Source organism: Lissotriton vulgaris, chromosome 7 (genome assembly GCF_964263255.1).
Source record: "Lissotriton vulgaris chromosome 7, aLisVul1.2, whole genome shotgun sequence".
NCBI lineage: Eukaryota > Metazoa > Chordata > Amphibia > Caudata > Salamandridae > Lissotriton > Lissotriton vulgaris.
This window is the reverse complement of record NC_141695.1, coordinates 1777230573-1777244408: the sequence shown is the minus strand read 5'-3', so window position 1 is coordinate 1777244408 and position 13836 is coordinate 1777230573. Positions and strand designations below refer to the sequence as shown.

General features: G+C 48.3%; 1 protein-coding gene across 1 annotated transcript in view; it reads right to left on the bottom strand.

Moving 5' to 3' along the window:
- Positions 1-10569, bottom strand: part of LOC147706661 (fish-egg lectin-like) — a 67409-nt gene extending 56840 nt beyond the window's left edge. Inside the window, exon 1 of the mRNA XM_086929114.1 lies at positions 10478-10569. Within this exon, the coding sequence (XP_086785240.1) occupies positions 10478-10529 (52 nt within the window). The 5' untranslated portion in view covers positions 10530-10569. The remainder of the gene's footprint in view (positions 1-10477) is intronic.
- Between the last annotated feature and the right edge of the window lie 3267 nt (positions 10570-13836).

Sequence of the window (13836 nt, the reverse complement as noted above, 5' to 3'; positions counted from 1 at the left end):
CCAACCGAGTACTAGTGGTGCCCCTCCGCTTTAGAGACTTCCTGCTAAACCTGGCCCACGATGCCCCCCTGGCAGGGCACCTGGGACAGGATAAAACCTACAGCCGCCTAGTGACCCACTTCTTCTGGCCCAAAATGAGAAACGATGTGCACCAGCATTGCCGATCTTGCCCCACGTGCCAAGCCAGTGGGAAGAGCGGCCGCAAATTAAAGGCTCCCCTGCAACCCTTTCCAGTAGTCACAACCCCCTTTGAGAGGGTCGGGATAGACATTGTGGGACCCCTGGACCCGCGTACAAGACAAGGCCATCGCTTCATCCTGGTACTAGTGGACCACGCCACCCGCTACCCTGAGGCTATTCCTCTCCGGACCGTGACAGCCCCAGTGGTCGGCCGGGCCCTGATGGGGATCTTCTCCCGTGTGGGGTTCCCCCGAGAAGTCGTCAGTGACAGAGGCACGAACTTTATTTCTAAATATATGAAGTCCCTCTGGCAACAGTGTGGGGTCACCTACCGCTTCACGACCCCCTATCACCCCCAAGGAAACGGACTTGTTGAGCGGTTCAATCGCACGCTAAAAGGGATGATCGGGGGATTGGAAGAGCCCCTCCGTCGCCAGTGGGACGTGCTGCTGCCGTGCCTCCTCTTCGCCTACCGGGAGGTCCCACAGAAGTCCCTAGGCTTCAGCCCCTTCGAGCTGCTCTATGGGCACCCAGTACGGGGGCCACTCAGCCTGATCAAAGAAGGCTGGGAGATGCCTCCGGCCAAGAGTCCTCCAGATGTCTTCCGGTACCTCCTCACCCTCCGCAACCAGTCCCGGCGGTTCAGAGACCTAGCAAAAGCCAACCTAGAGGCCAGTCAAGAGGACATGAAGAAATGGTATGACCAGAACGCCTCATCCATTGAATTCGAGCCGGGGCAACAGGTCTGGGTAATGTCCCCCACAGAACCGTGCGCTCTCCAAGACAAATGGACGGGACCCTTCAAGGTAATCGAGCGCAAGGGTCCTGCCACCTATCTGATCGATATGGAGTCCGCCCGGAATCCGCTCCGAGTCCTCCACACCAACAGACTGAAACCCCACTTTGCACGAACAGAACTCAGCCTCTTGATGGCCACAGACAATGGGGTTGAAGACGACTCCGAGCCTCTCCCTGACCTCTTGCGGACCCAGGAGCAAGACGGCTCCGTGGATGGGGTCCGACTCTCGGAGACCCTCACCAGAGAACAACGGCAAGAGTGCCAAGCCCTCCTATCACGGTTCGCCAGTCTGTTCTCCCTCACCCCGGGTGTCACTTCCTGGTGTGTGCACGATGTGGACACCGGAGACAGCCCTCCTATCCGCCACCGGGCCTACCGCGTACCTGATCGGGTACGGGCCTGCATCCAGGCGGAAGTAGCTAAGATGCTCACGCTCGGGGTCATCGAGCCCTCAGACAGTCCATGGGCCAGCCCGGTCGTACTGGTCCCCAAAGCAGCCGCCCCCGGGACCACACCAGAACTCCGGTTCTGTGTCGACTACCGGGGCCTGAATGAAGTCACCAGAACGGACGCACACCCCATCCCCCGGGCAGATGAACTGGTCGACCGAATGGGCGCTGCCCGCTACCTCAGCATCTTCGACCTGACGGCAGGTTATTGGCAGATCGGCCTCACACCCCGAGCACAAGAACGCTCTGCCTTCTCCACCCCCGATGGCCACTATCACTTTACGGTCATGCCCTTCGGCATGAAGAATGCCCCAGCGACGTTCCAACGGCTCGTCAATCAGGTCCTGGCGGGGCTCGAAGAGTTCAGCGCCGCCTACCTGGACGACATCGCTGTGTACAGCCACCATTGGACCGAGCACCTCCACCACCTCCAAGCAGTGCTGCAAGCCCTTCAGCGAGCTGGCCTCACGATCAAGGCCAGCAAATGCCAAATTGGACAAGGGTCGGTGACCTACCTCGGACACCAGGTGGGAAGCGGCCTAGTGGCCCCCCTACAGCTGAAAATTGCCGCCATCCAGAACTGGCAACCCCCTATCACTCAAACTGAGGTGCGAGCCTTCCTGGGCCTCACGGGCTACTACCGAAGGTTCGTGAAAGACTATGGTACCATCGTGGGGCCTCTCACCGAACTCACGTCAAAAAATCAGCCCAAGAAGGTGAACTGGACCCCAGAGTGTCAAGCGGCATTCGAACAGTTAAAGGCCGCCATGTGTTCCGCTCCTGTGCTCCAGGCCCCAGACTACAGCCGGGAGTTCGTCGTCCAGACGGACGCCTCCGACCAGGGCATTGGGGCGGTCCTGTCCCAAGTGAACACCGAAGGCCTCGATCAACCGGTGGCCTTCATCAGCCGGAGACTCCTACCCCGGGAACAACGCTGGAGCACCATAGAGAGGGAAGCCTTCGCTGTGGTATGGGCCCTCAAGAAGCTCCGGCCCTACCTTTTTGGCACCCACTTTCGGGTGCAGACTGACCACCGACCCCTGCAGTGGTTGATGCATATGCGGGGGGAAAACCCAAAATTGCTACGCTGGTCCATCTCCTTACAAGGTATGGACTTCACAGTCGAACACCGGCCTGGGTCCGACCACGCCAACGCCGATGGCCTGTCCCGGTTTTTCCGCCTCGACGAAGAGAGTCCCCAAGAGGATGGGTAACTCTCCCCGCCTTCAGCTGGGGGGGACGCATGTTGGACAGGCCACATGACGGGCCGCTCTCCCCCGGCTCGACCAGGCCCGAGCCCAGTCACGCAAGCACCACACACCACCATTGCACGCCCTACGTCCCCTCAGGGACCCCTGCCCTCGAACATGATAACCTCGTGGGTCCGATCCACTGCCGGCCCATGCACCCAGCCCGGGCCGCCATCTTGGACACCTCGCCACGAGGCCGCCTGGCCCCCGATCGACCTCAACCCTGGGCCTAGCCCAGCCTCAGACAATCCGGCACCACCCTCCACCCAGGAGGTGAGCGGGCTACTTGGCAAGTCAATGGGAGAAAGAGGTGCCGATGGCTCTCCCCCCGCCCAGTGCCGCTCGCCCATCGCCTCCCCGGGCGCTGGCTCCACCCCCCTGCTGGGTGTCTGGACTCCCTCATCCCGGACCTCCCGACCTCCAAGTGCGAGGGTCCGGACATCAAAGCACGCCAGCCCTATAACTGGGGCAGCTCCAGAGCAGGAAGTCAGTTGTATCTTGGAGTCGAGAGACGTAAGAGGAACTCATCCTGGACGGACTACTGGCGCTGCCGTAGCTCTGTCCTGTGCACCATCGTCCTGCCTGTTGGCGCTGCCACAGCCGTCGTAACCTTCATTCTTCACCGTCGTCCGGATCTGCTGGCGAGGCCGCGGACCGTTGTAACCATCATCTTCATCGGGACCTGCTTGGCTTCTCCACGGCCCGTCGACCATCCTTCATCCATCTCGGGACCTGCTTGGCTCCTCCACGGCCCGATCAGCAACCACGCCGAGCTCGAGGATTGAGAGCTATTTAACTCATTGGTAACTAAGACTGTCCCGCTACCCTTTCTCCTCAACCAGAGATCAGAACCGAGGGGACCCCTGAGTCCAGACCTCCTTGTATCATAACGACGTAACCTAAGAATTGCATATAAAGTCTCGTTAACCTTCAATCTTGTGTGGTGTCCGTCTGTGGGGGGGGAAGTTACTTACCTGTACAGTCGTTGGAGACGGCTCTCCCTGGAGACCTCTCCCCGTAATCTCGGCCGACCCTCCCGGTCCGTCTAACAGGTCTAATATAGCGCTAATAAAGATTATTACAGACAGCGCCCCTCTCTCTCCCCGTACAGGAGTATGTGGCATTGGGGTGCCTTTGCCCTGGGACTGTCTTCGGGAACAGCTGTACAACCATGGCGTCTGACCTGATTAGCATGTTGCACAGAGCAGGGCCGCATTTTGCCTCCACAGGCCTTCACTTTCAGCTTTGAACCAGCAAAGATCCCTTTTTTATCGTTTCGGGGCAGAAAATCAGGAAATCCCCAAAAGCGACGAGTACAGAGGTGAGGTGGCGCCCTCCTCTGGGGGTGGAAGGAGCTTCTGCCTTTTCCTGAAACTTTACAGCAGAGTTAGTTATCTTAACGTGACGGATGAGTTACTATTACTAGATCGCCCAGCTTAGTTGGACTGCAGGCTGTATTTTAAGTTTCAATGCCGAGCCTCCGTCTCTTTCTCAGAGGTCAATTAACCAGTAAAAGTGTCTTTTTACATCTAAACCTATCTAGCGATTGGGTGCGAGTTTTGGGATATGGGCATATTAAGGATAAAGGATCATTGATAGGGCTTTGCTAAGTTGTCTGAACCCATTTTTAGGCTTCTTCTTGTACTGTGTGATTGATTTCTGGGTAAGTTTGGAAAAAAATCTTTGATTTTTTTCACCCAGGGCGTCTTGTTAATGGCTTGCAGTAAGACAAAGCCGGAGAGGGCCCCCCTCTACACCAAAGGGACAGGGCGCCAAATAGACTCTCAGTCCAAATAAGCTGCAGTAAGAGCTCGAGCAGCTATTAAGAGGAGCCAACATGGACTTTTATCTACCCCCATCGAGCTGAAATGACCACAAAGAAGAAAGGTCCCCTTATCACGGCAGTTCTGGAGCCCGGCTCTTGGGGTTGCCCGGCCCTCTTGTACCGGCTCATCACTGTTATCTTGTGGACCCTAGGCCCACATGCTGATTAATGACTGACGCAGACACCTTGGCTATCGCTCATCAACTGGCCACAAGCACGTGCACCTATTTATTAGCCGGGTTACGTCACTCGTGATGCTGGTGGTGGATGGGTGTGGGGTGCAGTGTGTGCACTCCCTTAGAGGGAGTGGTTTTTAAACCAGTGCCTGTCGAGACACTAGAGCGTGTCTCGCAGGACACAACAATCGCCTCTCTTCAGGGGGAGTAACTTTAGCTGCCCTGGAAGGACCGGCCACAGTGGACCAGGCACCGGCACTCCTCGAACTGTCGGTGCCGCATCACAAGAGCTTGTCCTGGTGCCCTTGACCCACAGGGTCCGAGCCGGAACGCCACAGTGAGGGGGGGGCATGGCTGACGCGTAGACACACAGGAGCTTTACAAATGTTCACTGTCACACTCCGGCGTGCAGCGTGGTGTCAAGCACATCCATTCCACGTGCAGAGCAGTGTTTTTTTTATTATTATTTTTTTTCTTGCAATTTTATATAGCGCGAAATCGGCACGAAGGTATTTGAGCCGGCGCTTTACAATCCACATAGCGGCCTTGATGGGAGCTCCCTGGCTCTCCATAAACTCTCTGCTCCTTGAAGCCGTTTGCTTTTTCACGGTCTCTTTGCTGCCCCCTGCTCTTTCTTGGGTCTTCTGGCCTTTCTGAACTTTTCTGTTGTCTGGAAAGCTTTTCCATGTGCACCGTTCTGTCTCCCTTCAGTAACCCGAAAACCGGTGCCCCTGTGTGTCCGCACAGCCCGCTCCACTCGCACCATAAGCCACAATATCTAGCTTGCAATGTATTGTATTGTATTGTAATGGCATTTATATAGAGCTTACTACCCCCGACGAGGCGTCAAAGCGCTTTTTCAGCGGGTAGCACGCTACTCCGGGACCCATAGAGGATTAGTGTTGAATTAGTTTAGTGAAACATGCAAGTACATTTTAAGTGGTGGATGGGTTAATCAGTTATTTGGATTTGGAATGATAGCAGAAGGATAGAGGAGGACAAAGGTTTGTATTTATATAGCGCTTGTTGACGTACGCTATTCAGGAAGCCTATAAAGGATTAGGGGTGAATTAATATGGTGAAATATGAAAGTAATTTCAATGGTGGATATTAGTCAGTTACTTGGAGTGAGAGGATAGCGAAGGGATAACAGGGGGAGAAAGGTTTGCATTAATATAGCGCTTGTTATAGTTTCCGCTCTCAGTATGTGTTGCATCCGTCGGGCGTGTATGCTGCGCCTTTGCTTCCCTTACGTCCAGTTCACCCTTGTAAACTGGGGTCATGTCCCTGCATAGAACGCTGCTCACACCCGCTTCGGCTTTGCTGTCTTGGGATCTGATATCTGTGGCCATGTCAAGTTAATGGTATCTGCACAATTTTGATCTCTTCCTGCCCCATGCAATAGGCCTTCACACACATTCAGCCGACTGTTTTTATTTCGAGAAGTGAGAGAACTTTAGATGGTAGAATCTCAGAAAACTCAAGAACATTGGGGAAATTTTAATCACATAAACGTGAAGAAAGATTTTTTTTTCATTCTTGATTTGACACTTGCAGTGTATTCTGGGTAAAAAATGGGATTCATGCCAGCCACATCCCTATGGAATTCTGTGTCTAGTTTTCGGAAGTGTATGGGTTAGTAGTTTATCCTCGGTGCCAGCTGATGCCCAGGGTCAACCCCCGTGGTTTCATTACCCTTCATAACATTTGCCTGGAATCTCTTGTGCACATCACTTCTCAACCTCTGGAAAAGCCACATGCTTGGTAAACTGACGCTCAGAAGAAGGCAGGGAGGAGAGACTTAGAGCAAGCATTGACACTGAGACACTTGTGTGCGGCAGATTGAAGAAAACTACCATACCGTTCTTTTGGGGGGATTGGGGGGGACATGATGAAAATCTGAAAAAAGGTATTATTCGTAGTGTTTTCATGGCCGCCTATCCTGGCAAGAGCAGTCAGGCACCCAGCAACAGAACCCTTATGCATAGTGTGTTCCGCACAAGTTATTGTTGCCCGGTGGTTATAATGACAAGTGCTGCAATAAAAATACTTTCCTTCACTAGATACACTGTTCGGTATACTCATGGATTTGCATATGTCCTTTTGGGTTTCCACAATAAGGTGACATCAGTTCACCAATATTATTCATATAGACAATAGTTCATCTGTTGATACAAATAATTGTCATATTATTTCTAGCCCTGAAGAAGTCGTGAGGTCTCCCCCTATGGACGAAATTTGGCTGTGAGTTGTTGGATTAAAAGAAAAGACATCAGAACTTTACCCCTCTGTATTGTTTGCCCCTCCTGTTTTGTGAGTTTCACTCGTGAATAGAGCGTGTGCAGAGGATAACAATTGTAACAATATTGGCCTCAGGGTCCAATGATTTGAGACTCTAGGGTGCTTCCCCTCACCATTTGCACCGTGTAGACTAATAAGATCCAATACTGATGCAAACTCTATAGGCGCCATTTCTCTTATTTAATGACCCCCCTCCAGTGGAAATACCTGAAGGAGAGCTGGAAGCAGACGGGCCAGCCATCCAATGCTTTGTTGCTTCTCCTGGAGCAGGGGACGGTGCAAGTCTCAGCTGGGGCTTTGCAAATATGGGATCTGGTGGCCCTGCTATCTGCGGCGCATCCCTAGAGCTGGAAGCAGACGGGCCAGCCATCCAAGGCTTTGTTGCTTCTCCTGGAGCAGGGGACGGTGCAAGTCTCAGCTGGGGCTTTGCAAATATGGGATCTGGTGGCCCTGCTATCTGCGGCGCATCCCTAGAGCTGGAAGCAGACGGGCCAGCCATCCAAGGCTTTGTTGCTTCTCCTGGAGCAGGGGACGGTGCAAGTCTCAGCTGGGGCTTTGCAAATATGGATCTGGTGGCCCTGCTATCTGCGGCGCATCCCTAGAGCTGGAAGCAGACGGGCCAGTCATCCAATGCTTTGTTGCTTCTCCTGGAGCAGGGGACGGTGCAAGTCTCAGCTGGGGCTTTGCAAATATGGATCTGGTGGCCCTGCTATCTGCGGCGCATCCCTAGAGCTGGAAGCAGACGGGCCAGCCATCCAAGGCTTTGTTGCTTCTCCTGGAGCAGGGGACGGTGCAAGTCTCAGCTGGGGCTTTGCAAATATGGATCTGGTGGCCCTGCTATCTGCGGCGCATCCCTAGAGCTGGAAGCAGACGGGCCAGTCATCCAATGCTTTGTTGCTTCTCCTGAAGCAGGGGACGGTGCAAGTCTCAGCTGGGGCTTTGCAAATATGGATCTGGTGGCCCTGCTATCTGCGGCACATCCCTAAAGCTGGTTAACTAGAAATGTCAGATTCCTCTGTGTCACTTGCCACCATAGCTACCTCGTCATCATCTTCATCCTCCTCTTCATACCCTTCTATAAGTCTAGGGGCCAGAAGTACAACAATTGTGATTTGTGACTCGCAAATTGCGACAAATTGCTAGTCGCAATTTGCGAGTCGCAAAATGCCATCTATAACAGTGTCTCAGACACTATTTGCAATTCCCAAAGGGGTCGCAAATTGTGAGTGCCTCATTAATATTCATGAGGCTACCCTTCCCAGGTATGGTGGCCTGCTGGGCTCAGCAGACCTTCATGTCTGGGACTGCTTTTAAATAAAGCAGTTTTTTTAAAGATGCAGCCCATTTTCCTTAAAGGACAACGGGATAGCAAGTTGCTTATCCTATTTAGCGAGTTGCAAGTCATTTGTGACTCACCAAAAAGGGTTAGTACATGGGCCATTCGTTCTTTGCATACGCAAACAAATCACAAACATGTTTGCACATGCACAAAACAATTGTACATCTGACCCCTAAGTATTTCTGAAACTTCTTTTCCCATCCCTCTCATGTTGCCTTCTGCTCTCTGTCGGGGTCCACTCCGTGTCCCTATCATCATCATCCAAAGTGGTGCTAGGCGTAGATGATGCAGAAGTACCCTTCCAGGTGAGGCAGGCACATCTTGCTTGAAAAACAAGGCCGGACTAGGAACCAAATCCAGCCCTGGCAAAGTGCTCGGCCGGCCCCACCGGGGGTTGAAGGTGCAACCGAACTGTTTGCCACGGCTGGTTTCGGACAATTTCGCTACAGCAACCGATATTACAGCTATGCTGCAAAAATGACCATGTAACAAAATCGGCCCTCAGGGGCCCAACACCGGACCCCAACCCTGGCAGCCCACTGTGGTAATGCCCGGTGTCTGCTATGGCCAGTCCGGCCCTGCTGGATAAGGTTGCGCTCAGCACACCAGTGGTGGAAGTCTGCTTCTTCTGCTCCCCACTAGCCACTTTCTTGGCAGCACCTTTCTTTGGTGCCACATTGAAGCCGTCAGTTGGCAGCGGCACTTAGCTTCACAACAAGCTGAAGAGATGACCATGGTGCGTAGTCAGTCACGAGTCACATCTTGCACACAAGCCTTCTGTCTTGCAGTACTATGTGTGATAGCTTTTCTCTTGTGCACCTAAAAGCAAATACGCAAGAGTTTTCCCTCTCCTTCCCCTCTCTCTGCATAAAACACACATTCAGGGCCTTGTGATGAGCCGTCTGGACTAGAGCAATGCCCTTCTGATTGCAGCCAATGATTCTTATTTAGATAGACTCCAGGTGGCACAAAACACTGCTGCCCGTCTTGTTAGGAATGTACCACATAAAACTGCCCCCCTCCCCATCGACCTGCATCAACTCCATTGGCTGAAGATACGCAAGAGAGTGAAACTCAAGTTTGTGGTATTGTACACAAAGCTTGGAATGGGTGAGGTCCTTCTTTTATAACAGAAAAAGTGTCCCTTACCAGCCTCATAGAGCCCTTCACTCAGGAGGAAACCTCCTGCTTGTCATTCCTCATTTCAGGAAAGCCCGTACAGGTGGGAAAGCTTCCTTCTATTTGCCCCCCAGTACTGGAATCAACTACTGGTACATCTTCGAAAACATTCAGACTATTTTCTCTTTAGTAACCTTCTTAAACCAGAACTCTTCTGCGTCTAGGGCTCTGGGTCTGTACTCTATGCTGTGCTACCTCTGGCGCGGAGATACCTCTCGGGGTTGATTCATGCGCTCCGCTTTATAAATTAAACAAATAAAATAAATCAGTGAACTCCACCCGAAGCTATCAGAGCACTTTACATGAGCACCTGTTGGAAACATTCATTTTGTTAGGCACGGGGAGATTACGTGATTTGCCCAGAATCACACAATATTGAGCGTCCATGCCAAGACTTGAACCAGGTTTCCCAGCTTCGAGGTTGACCGCTTTAGCCGTTAGGCCACATCCTCTCCCTGTGTCAATGGCTTGTGACTATATCAATGGTTTGTGACAGTAATTTGGCTGCAAAACATTGATCTGTTACCAACTCCCAAATGATTTGCCAATGGGATTGCCTGCTCTGTCTGCTCTTACTGAAATGTTTACAAGATAGTTTTTTTTAAGTAGTCTCAATTCCTGTAAGTAACATGGTCTGAGTTTAAATGTTTCTGTTGTTGTTCTGTTGTAGAATGCAATCAAAGGAAGAGTGGTTTTCAGACCCTTGGACACAGCCCTCTATGTGATTGCAACTGATCCCAGGAGGGCTACACATTTGCAATACTCCTAATGTATTATTATTTATTATACTAATTAGGAATGTTGTTTTATGACCCCCTAAAATTATTTAATTTGTGAAAAAAAACTCTTAATAAAAAAGGTTGATTTCAAAAATCAGTATGTAATTGCGACCGCTTTTGGTAAGACCCTTTGAATGGAGACATGTTGTGACAGCTACCTGAGCATACACAACTCACCCTGGAGGAGACAGTGCACTCACCTGAGCTGTGCCCCAGCAGAGCCAGGAGGAGCAGAGCGATCACAGGACTCATCTTATGTCTGTCTTCTACCTTTCTTCTCCACTCTGAAAGATCTTCAGAAGATGCACAGAGAGGACTCTGTGCTGGAGTTTAAATAGGCCTCAATTCACAGCCCATCCCACTGGGAGGGGTCAGTGGTTGCCAAATGGTGCAGTTCCTAAAGCCTCGCCTATGTGATCTTGTGTATTCAGCTGACTGTGTCTGACCTCTGCCAACCGGTGCACCTTGATTCTGCTGTGAAGCGCTCTGGCGCGACCCTCCCAGCGCTAGGTGTGCTGACTAAACGCCTCTTAGTGCATTTCAAGAAATAATGCGTAATATTCACTAGTGCCCAGACATTTCACACCAAACATGCACAATGCAAAACACTAGTGGTTAGCTCACAAGTTACACTGGGGCAGGGGTCGTCAACCTTTTCTGTAGTGAGAGCTACTTCTGATCAGTGAAAATCCTCATGAGTTTCTGACGGGTGAGTACCTCAAGCATTGATACCAGACACCCCTGAACCAGCTGCATTGGCCAGGGAGCCCGACATTATGGTTTGAACAAAATACTGTGACTAGGGGCAATATGACAGGGCTGCCATGTGCGACAGTGAGGGCATGGTCTGTGGGGATGTATGAATATGTGCATGAATGAATTGGATATATGTGCATGGGGGACTCACAGCCTGTGGACAGGGCCTTACGCCATATGAGTCACCGTTACTTGTACAACACAAACATACAGGAGAAATTTAAAGAGCTGAAAAATGTTCTGCAAAAATGTTCATAAAAAGAAACATTTGTCTGCACTTGAGGGAACATTTTTCTGCACTTTAAATTTCTCCCATTTAAAAAAAGGACTGTATTTTTCAGTTATAAATATGGCAACCACTGGGAGCAAGATGCCCTCTGTGTGTCAAGGCGAGATTCTGAATACGGAGAAAATTCAACTCAAGAGTTAACTTTATGTTGATTTACATTGCATGCAATTAATTTTTTTAATTTTCTCCCTTGTCCAAATGTCTTTACAAAAAGCAGGCATAATGCTCCCAGCGACCTGTAGACATGGTGCCATATTTATAACAGGAAACTACAATCCTTTGTTTAAAGGTGAGGAATTTAAAGTGGGGAAACATGCTTCATAAAAACATCAGGACTTAATTGGCTTAATTTAAAGTAGAGAAACACATTAAGACAATGATTTGTAGAAAAAAATGTCTCCCATTAAAAGAAATGAACGTGTTTTTCAGTAATAAATATGGCACTTTGTCTACCAGGCACTGGGAGCAAGATGCCTGCCATTTGGAAAGGGAGACATTTGAAATGAAGAGGCAACGTAATCATTAAGTTAACTCTTCTTTTTCATTTTTTCTCACTGAAAAGCATTCAGAAATCTCATTTTGTTCTCATGCTCTAATATTGAGTTGAGAACGCCTTTTATTTAAGAGTGAAAGACCTCAGTGCCTCACTTCTGAACCTCCCTGACCCACAGGGGTCATTAGGTGAGCAGTCAAAATATCGAAAAGAAAATATCGACCTAGATTAATATTGAGGTGACAATATCAAAGGGACATAATGTTGATGTTAAGAATATCAAGGGACAGAATATTGACCCTAAGGTAAGTAATATCAATTTTTTTATATCGATGTAAGTAATATCGAAGTAAGTAATATCAATATCCAATATATCGATATTACTAATAGCTATGTTACTAATAACGATTTTTATATTATTGTAATGTATTTTAATATGTATTTAATGTGTATATGTTATATGTGTTTTGTTAAGTGTTCTACTTGTTTTAAAATATATGTATACAATTGTTATATGTTAATAATGTTTTTTTCAGTAATTTTGGTTTTAAGTTCTGTAGCGGGTTGTGGGTTTATAGGGGAATAGGGTGCCAAGTAATTTAATTGTAATTAAGTAATAATTTATTTTAAATAATTGGTAGTGATAATTGTGGAGAAGTGTGGCTCAATGGTTAGAGCGGCAGACCCTGATGCAGAGGTCTAGCCCGGGACCAGGGTTCAATTCCCTGCCTCGGCGGGTCTTGGGCTAAAAAATTCCACGGACCTGATAATTCTCGCCTCGGTGCTTATTCCAATCATGGAGTCCCACTCTGCAACTCTGGGCAATAGCTTGCTTAATCTCCACAACGGCCCCCACAACGCTAAGAATGCCTGGCCTCCACCTTGGGGGTGCCCAGGAGTGGACGCCTCACAGGGAAAGCTAGGATGGGTTCCACAGCGGTATTCGTACAAGCGCCTTGAGACCCTTGCGGGTGAGTAGTGCGCTATACAAGTATCAATTTACATTTACATTGTTAATTAATTAATAATTACTAATTTATTTTCATTCATTGGTAATTCATTTTTTATTAACTAATGATTTGATAATTAAGTCAAGTGTATTATTTTATTATTGGAGTGTGTTGTGCATTTATAGGTGAATAGTGTTGGAAGTAATTGAAATCTAATTAAGTAATTATTAAATGTATTGTTGGGTATTGATAATTAATTTATTGGACATTAATTATTAATTGGTAATTATTTTAAAATATATTTTTATATGAACATGTATTTATTGTTGTTTCATCATTAATTGGTAATTACATATTAATAAATAATATTTACTGATACATTTAATGAATATAATAATAAGAAATTATTAATTGGTAACTCTTGTTTAATACTTATTATTTTTGGTATTAAAAATCTTTTAATTGTTCAATTTTTTTAATTGGCAATTAATATTAATTAAATATTATTTATTGGTATTTATTGTTAATTTATTTTTAAATAATTATTCATTGGTAAATATGTTTTTAATAAATATTTATTGGTATATGTAAATAGTTTAGAATTATTTAATAATTAATTCATTGATTCTTTTTTAAATGTCTTTTATTTATATGAATGTTATTTTTAAATTCTACGCTATCCACCACTTTCCCAACTGTTGTACTCTCAGGAGTTGGAATAGTATTTTTTACCCCTACGCTATCCAACACTTTCCCTACTGTTGCACTCACTGGAGTGGGAATAGCAATTTTTACCTCTACCCTATCCAACTCTTTCCCTACTGTTGCATTCACTGGAGTCGGAATAGTAAGCTAATGCTTTCCCTACTGTTGCACTCTCTGGAATGGGAAAAGTAATTTTTACCCCTACTCTATGCAACACTTTCCGTACTGTTCCACTCTCTGGAGTGGGAATAGTAATTTTTACCCCTATGCTATCCAATGCTTTCCCTATTGTTGCACACTCTGGAGTGTAGATAAGTAATTTATACCCCTACGCTATCCAACACTTTCTCTACAGTTGCACTCTCT